Raw genomic sequence first — 7,533 nt, 5'->3', positions numbered from 1 at the left:
ATTGGTTACAATATGATATGAGGAAGATTCTTCATAGAAAACCAGACAAACCATTTTCTCTGGTGTAGTAATCCAACCGTGTGCCAAATGAATACTTGGCCATGCAAATGTAATGTAGGAATGTGCATCAAACCCCTATTAGCCATCACAGACAGGATAGACCAAACCAAATCCCTAAACTAGTCTCAAACCCTCAGCAACAAGCCATAATATGAGTTACTTATCATCAACAACAAAAGATTACATCCATCTCCAAACCTGTTTATACTGGAGCAATTCAGTCAAATGCCTTCTGACCGACAGTCAGACACTTTGTCAGTGGTTGATGAACAGCGTACTTGAAACAAAGACAATCACATTTTCCCAAGCTCAAAGGAAGCACCAGTACATTGAGACAGATATATCTACAGTAAGAAAAGATCTTTATTTAGTTTACAGCACAGTAAGGCACCATGAATATTCTTGCACTATGTTTAATTGTTCCGACATGTCAAAGGCAGTGTTTTATTGTATATGTGATGCTGCTTGGTTAGAAGAAGATATGTTGCTTCGCCATCACTGGTGAAAATGTGTAAACAAACAGATCTTCTAAGTTAAATCTTTCTAGCAAGCCTTCTTCATGGCTGTGTGTAACGCAGGTATTTTTTCCCAGAAGGCACTTCTTTAGTGGTGAAGCCAGCGGGGAAGAGTTTGTTTGCCTCCTCATCAGAAAGGGAGGGGATGACCATGACCTTATCGCCAACCTGATAGACAGAAGAATCAAAAGGAGATTGGTGTGATACTGTAGTAGATTGTCATTACCAGACTTCTAAAACATTTGCTTGATGAGGGGATTCCAAACCTAATGCTGTGCAATAGTACTTTATTGAAGACTGGGGGTATACACATTGTGACAAGACAAGAAAGGGTTCTTACAGAAGATTATATGTGTCACTTATAAGCGTGTACACAGCATGTGGCCTCTATGTGCATCTGTGATCTTATTTTAACTCTAATCTGTTCCCATTATGCCATTACCAGGATCAGAAGAATCTAGGCAAGATATCCTGGCACTGATGCAAAAATTACTAATTTAAAGAAAAAGCTTGTGAAGTTATATGAAGAATTTGTACCTTGATTTTATGAGTTTGGTTGGATAGTAGAGCTTACCTTCCAGTCCACTGGTGTGGCAACTTTCTTCTGGGCGGTTAACTGCAGGGAGTCGATGACCCTCAGCAGCTCATCAAAATTACGACCCGTTGTTGCAGGGTAAAGGATAGACAGCTTCAGTTTCTTGTCTGGGCCGATCACAAAGACCTAAAATATCACGTAAACAACATAAAAATGACCAAATGATTTACCATTACATCCATATAAATATCGATCTACACATGTTAACATCAATGCTTCAAATGCTAGCAGATTACACAAGGTCCAGCAAACTCTCTCAGCAATACAAAACCATTACCCACTTCCATTGTTTGGTAAGGAGTGATTTCAACACGTTTTTAGTTGTGCAGAATTTCAAAATATGTCACCTGAGGTAAATGTCTTCAGCAAAATATGTCACCTGAGGTAAACGTCTTCAGTAAAATATGTCACCTGAGGTAAACGTATGATAGGTATGTCATTTCTCGGTCACTTACGCAACGAGCAGTCAGGGGCATGCCATCTTTGTCCAGCTCATCAGGGTCCAGCATCCCCAGCTGCACTGACAGCTTTCTGTTATGATCCGCAATGATGGGGAATGGCATGGGAGAGCCAGCCTTTTCAGGGTTGAAGGCCATCACATCCTATGGAGTAGAGAGAGAAGGGTTAAGGGGAGAGAGGGAAAAAAAAAAGAGAGCAATAGAGAGAGAGGAATTGGCCTTGACAATTGTGCCAACATTCAATGAATCAATAACCCAAAAAGTTAACTATACACAGTCACTTTCACTGTTGAAGGGGAGACATCTTATTCAGTAAGGCCTGTAATGTAATAGTAAAGTTGTTTTAAACATCCATCAACATCTGCATTTGGTAACGATCCATTGAAAGCCGTCTCAGCACCTGGTCATTCTACAGAACATTCTACTGTTGGGGAAGAACTTTAGCTGCGTGTTAGTGAGTGCATTTGAGTAGGGGATGGCTGTGAAAAACAACACTCAATGTAAAAGACAATTATTCAGTTTGTTGTTTTGTCTCAGACATATGCATTCCACTTTACAGTGAATTGTCAGGATGAAGAGCCATCTGCCAAAAGACTTATGGTAAAAATGTTAGCCTTAGGGATGGGCGGTGCTCTCTGGTCCAATCAGAAAGATCCCAGTGTAACATTCAGAACCAGGCCAGCCGATGAAGCTTACTCCCCATTCTGACCATCGTGAGGTTTGGAGAGAACGAGAGGCGGTGCTGCTGTAACCTGGCAACCCGAGGAAATACCCAATCAGCTTTAGCCTCTGTTTCTAGATGTAGCCACCCCTTTACTGGCCTGCCGACCTCCTCTACCCTGAACAATGAAACACAGCCATCTGTGTAAGTAGTTTAGACCTATTAACTATTGATAGGCCATGTAGAGATTCAGTACTTCTGGTGGTTACAAATGAGGTGTAGGAGAAAAACTGAACAGGAGACTGATAGAGAAATGTAATACATTGTTATTCTATTTTTAATCTGAATGCTTACATGTACTGAATTAAGGAACCAACTCTTGCAATATGAATGATTGTGACACTTTGCTGAAGTGATACATCTTGTTTTTGCTGTCAGACACCTACTGATCAGACAAGGGTCAGATGAGGGTCAACGTCTTGTCTCAGAATGATGTCCCGTGCCTGCTTATGAAACATGTTTTGAGGAACTATATACACTGGCTGCGCCCAGCTCATCTTTGGAGTTTGTTCATGATATTTGGTTGTGACACTCTCCCTCTTTTACAAAAAAAGATAAAAGCGCTGAAATTCTGATTGCTGGTCTCTGTCTCATTAATATTAACGTCTTTATATAAATGTATCTAACAGAGACGCATAAAGTATCCATATGTTTTATGTCAATGTGGAGATTCAGAAACACCAACACTAAAACGTTTCTAGATGTAACAATTAAATTCAACTGCTGTGGTTTCAAAACCTTCAAATATTTAACTGACTAACAGGTATATCTTAAAACTGATTTTGCCATGAAAAAGGGTGTGCTACGAGTTCTAGATAGTGCATTTCGTTATGAGCCTTAGACCAAACAATGTGGTTTGTGATTTTTGTGCCTTTTGGTTAACACCAAAGTATTAACTGGGGGTTATGTCTGGGGAAGAGTACACTGAGGAAATGTAGAAAGAACTCTTTGGGGCTTGGTGAAAGAACTCTATGGGGCTTGGTGAAAGAACTCTATGGGGCTTGGTGAATTAGACCAACCTTGCTCCAGCTGAGATGGTCCTCCACACTGTCAATGGACAGAGCGATCATCTTCACATTGCGCTTGACAAACTGATCACTGACTTTGGCTGCACAGGCCAGTTCTGTGGTGCACACCGGCGTGAAGTCACGAGGATGGGAGAAAAGAACGCCCCATCTGAGGATGGAAGGGGAAGAGGGGAGGAAACGAGATGAGTTACACCAAGCCAAGGAAAGCAGAAAGAGACAAGGGGGGAGAAAATGAGTTAACAGCCTGGGACATTCTTACAAAATCTCTAGAGGCCCGCAGAGCAGGTGTCCAAAATCTGGCGCAGACAGAACAGTAATAAATAACCCAACAGCTGAATTCTAAGCATTTTGGGGGAAGGTAGACCGAGTTACAAAAAAACTATTATATAACTGCCCCAGTGCTGCACCAGGACAAATCATGCTTCCATGGCTCCAGTTTTCCCATGGCTCCGTGAGTAAATCAACACAGGAACAAACTTTTAGCCAGATGTGTTCCATGTTTACACGGTGATAAATTTGATCCTAAACATTCTTGTGCAAGTAGCATGATTCCTTTTGCAGTTCAAATCACAGGAAACCCTGCGATAACTCAGGGGTCTAAGATACAGCATGGAATTCCACAGAGCACACAGAAAAATCTGACACAGAAATGTCTATCGTTTTCAATTGAATGCAGTCTTTTGTGACCTTTGACCTCAGACAGATCAGCGCAACATGACACTTTAGAGTGTTGTCTAAATGCACAGCAGTGTAATTACGAGAGGAGTGTCAAACATGTGACCACGAGTCATGCAGTGTTGCTGTAAGAAGTTTGTGTGGGAGAAGGAAGGGGACTGCAACTCCCCGGACGCCTGAAGGACTACTCCCTTGGCGAGACAACAAAACAAACTTCCCATATCCATGAAAACCTCTTCAACCATAACATCAATTTAATAGTGCATGGAAATAACATGTCAATTGCAAAAGTGAATTATTTGTGATGAGTGTGAACAATGTGTGTTTACTCAATGTCTATGAACAACTCATAATGAATTCAACAGGGACACGACAGAATTTTACAGCTCTGAGACAAGCATCTCAAAGCAAGAGGGATCGTTGCCCAGTTGTGATAAAGTAAAGTTCACTAGTTCGCCCATTGGAATGCTTGATTTAGAGCACTGATTATAAGCATGCTTGGCAGTTGGCTGCAGTCCTGAGGTGCCTATTGCAGAGATAACGTGTGAGCAACAAATGTGAGCCTGGAGCTACAAGTAAAAAGGAGCAGGTGGGATACTTTGCTATGCCGTCTGTCAATCACCCCTATGGGCTCCTCACGAACTTTGTCTAGAAGACATAATTTACCTTACAAGAACTATTTTTAGCTAATTTTGTCTTCAATTTCTGATCCCCTGAATAGCAGAGATAACCCTTCATCATAGTTTTGTAACCATATAACAAAAAAAATGGAGTTTTATAAGAGGTGGTTATTTATTGACCAGGTTTGGCACTTTGATAACCTGAAACCATGGACTTGTGCATCTAGTTCTCATTCTCGCATGTTACATAAAGTCCCGCCCCCACTGATACTACATTGGTAACTGCAGAATGACTGCCAAGGCCCAGAGAGAACGCGCCTCAATCCCAGCTGAGAACAATTCAGTCTTTGTCTGCAAAGCCTCGTGTGGCATTCAAGTTAGTTTCGTTTTTTTTTTTTTTACTTCATGACTCCACCTGGAGAGTAAATCCTATTTCAAATTCAGTCCATGTAATCAAATAAAAGAGTGGCATCCAAGACGGAGCAAAGGTTATTCGTTGAGAGCATCACCTTGACTGAGAACACAGCATATGATATAGTGTGTGGCCTCTCAGAACAGAGCACAGGACAGTGCAGCTACTGAAATTCTGCAACGTCAAAATACCAGTGCAGAGTTTCCCACCTGCCTCGGGGTGAAGGTTCCACACCTGTTGGTAAAATGTCATACAGAACCTACTTCGGAATATAATCAGTCAAACCAAACAGAAATTTACGTTGCTGTCCAGGAAATGTAACGATCTATTGATCTGAGTGGGGTGGAAAATTCCTGGAATATGCACGTTGCATGCGCCATTCAATAATGGACCGCGGTACATTTGGTTTGATATTCGATACATTCATACACAACAAAGCACTCCATCGTAATTACATGATTGATCTTATGGAAAATAGCCCTACACCACCATATGATGTGTCAAAAAAACCAAACACATTATATGTTGTCGCTATCGACTTTTATCCGAAAACAGCTCCACGACCCTTTCACTAGTCTCAGTTACTTCCGTGGCTACGATCTGCGTAAGGGACCGTTTGCAAGTTACATACTTCACTGGTGTTCGCTTTTGATATGCCAGTAAAGATATTCACTAAAAACGTAATTCCAAAACGAAGTCACGGACTTCCCACAACGCATATGCAGAAGAAAGAACCTTTTTGGAAACTGTTTTTGGCCCTCTAATTCTAATGGCTGTAGTAGCTCCACATACGTGTATGTATAATAATTGTAGCCAACAACTAGTGTCAAGGAAAATATCTGTGCCTGAAGTAATCAGATGGATTTTAAAATTCTGAAACTGTCTGTTACAGGCAATTGGATTCAGTGGCAAATATACCAAACAGGAAGCAAGTTCATATCTCTGCGAATCTTTTGTCAGTTGACTTCACAATGATTGTGTGGATACAGCTAATAGCCTATTCATTGTAAATGGGTCACATGCATTTTTGAGCTGACACCTCACTGAGTCACAGTGTTCACAAAGGTTTTTATTTATGTAGTAGCCTAGATCTACTTGATTCATTCAAAATATAGGGTTCCTTGTGGTCATGCATACATATTATACCGATATTCTTGCTGCGCATCAGTTAAAAAAAATATGCAATATTTGACATATCCTACAGTATAGGCTACTTATCCATTTCTGAATATGAAACGGCCCCGTGTCTTATTATAGTTATTATATAGACATCGGCCATGGAATTAAGCTTGAGTGCTTTGTCGTGTCCGAATGTAGGCATACGGAAAATTCAAATTGAATATCCATCGAATATCAAACTTCAAACCAATTTCACCGAGGTCAGCATCTGCAACTTCTTTTCTACAAACAGTCCATGCCACTAACTTGACAAATGAACGGCAGATGCACTTATCCAAAACTCCCCAGTGTAACACAAACACATGGCGAGGCAATACACTTGCTTCAAATGTTTTCTGCTGCTTAAAGGGTACTAAATAGGAATGTGCACGGGGTCTAGGTGAGTCCATGTGTAACACATGACAATGAAGATAGCAGCTTGGTGTTGGTTAAGTTAGAAACAGTCCTGCTGTGGTCTACAGGGGCAGCGCGACACACTTTATAATAAATAGATATGCTTTACTTTTATACAAATGCATGACAAAATATCTGACTTTCAACCTCTACCCATCACACGGCGTCACAATCAACAGGCACACCTATGAGCTCAACAATAGAGTTGAAAATTACACCTGATGTTTCAGTTTGTTAATAAACACAAATATAACTTTGCAATCGGTCTATTTCATGTACACGGCAACGTTGTTCGGAGACATGATATGGCCATAATACATATGTGGCTACTTACGAGTCTCCCAAAAAGTCGTGAAACTTTATTTTGCCGATTGTTGTATCAGCCTCGAAATTTGGAAACACGTCTCCCAGCAAGATACCTGGCATGGCTGCGGTCACAGTCTCTTCCACTGTGAGAAGAGGCAGTTTAAGTTTGGTTAGCCTAGCTTAATCGGAGGATGTAGCAAACGGGGGAGGGGTGAACCGTCTCAGTTTGGCCTGATGGTCTTTGCAGTGCATCTACAACTGACCTCATCAAATGTCCAACAGTTACAGGACTTAGGTTAATACGTTTAGGGTTTCAACCAAAGATTGCTGTATATTGCTATCGAATTATTTAATTGACATCTCTCTATCCCAAACGTTTTATTCTTTAAAAGGACGGCGTTACAGAACTATGCCCTGACATTTGAGATTTTCCCTTTTAGCAGCATGTTGTAGCTTCACATTATGCCAGAAACTGTGTATCACATACATTTCCTCTTTAGCGATTCGGCATTTAATTTGTTGCCATCAGTTTGCTTCATTTCTGGTCACGTGACTGACTTGTTCAAGGGAA

General features: G+C 41.0%; 1 protein-coding gene across 1 annotated transcript; it reads right to left on the bottom strand.

Annotated features, from left to right (window-relative positions):
• Positions 1-401: 401 nt before the first annotated feature.
• On the bottom strand, positions 402-7,516 carry prdx6 (peroxiredoxin 6). Its single transcript, XM_012839628.2, has 6 exons — positions 7,450-7,516; positions 6,991-7,105; positions 3,369-3,525; positions 1,626-1,772; positions 1,150-1,296; positions 402-743 (listed from the first exon to the last, which is right to left on the bottom strand). The coding sequence occupies exons 1-6, from the start codon at positions 7,499-7,501 to the stop codon at positions 618-620; spliced, it is 744 nt and encodes a 247-aa protein (XP_012695082.2). The 5' UTR covers positions 7,502-7,516; the 3' UTR covers positions 402-617.
• Between the last annotated feature and the right edge of the window lie 17 nt (positions 7,517-7,533).

Source organism: Clupea harengus, chromosome 10, assembly GCF_900700415.2.
Source record: "Clupea harengus chromosome 10, Ch_v2.0.2, whole genome shotgun sequence".
In the NCBI taxonomy this organism is placed as follows: Eukaryota; Metazoa; Chordata; class Actinopteri; order Clupeiformes; family Clupeidae; genus Clupea; species Clupea harengus.
The sequence above is the reverse complement of the archived record's forward strand: the minus strand, read 5'-3'. Positions and strand labels throughout refer to the sequence as shown.

What these genes read in the sequence shown, in the direction of transcription:
- prdx6 (XM_012839628.2), bottom strand. Translation starts at nt 7,501, where the DNA reads ATGAAGCAAACTGATGGCAACAAATTAAATGCCGAATCGCTAAAGAGG. An exon ending in CGAATCGCTAAAGAGGAAAT is followed by an intron (nt 7,106 to 7,449) that starts GTATGTGATACA and finishes CTCTTCTCACAG; the next exon opens with TGGAAGAGACTGTGACCGCA. An exon ending in ACCATCTCAGCTGGAGCAAG is followed by an intron (nt 1,773 to 3,368) that starts GTTGGTCTAATT and finishes TCTACTCCATAG; the next exon opens with GATGTGATGGCCTTCAACCC.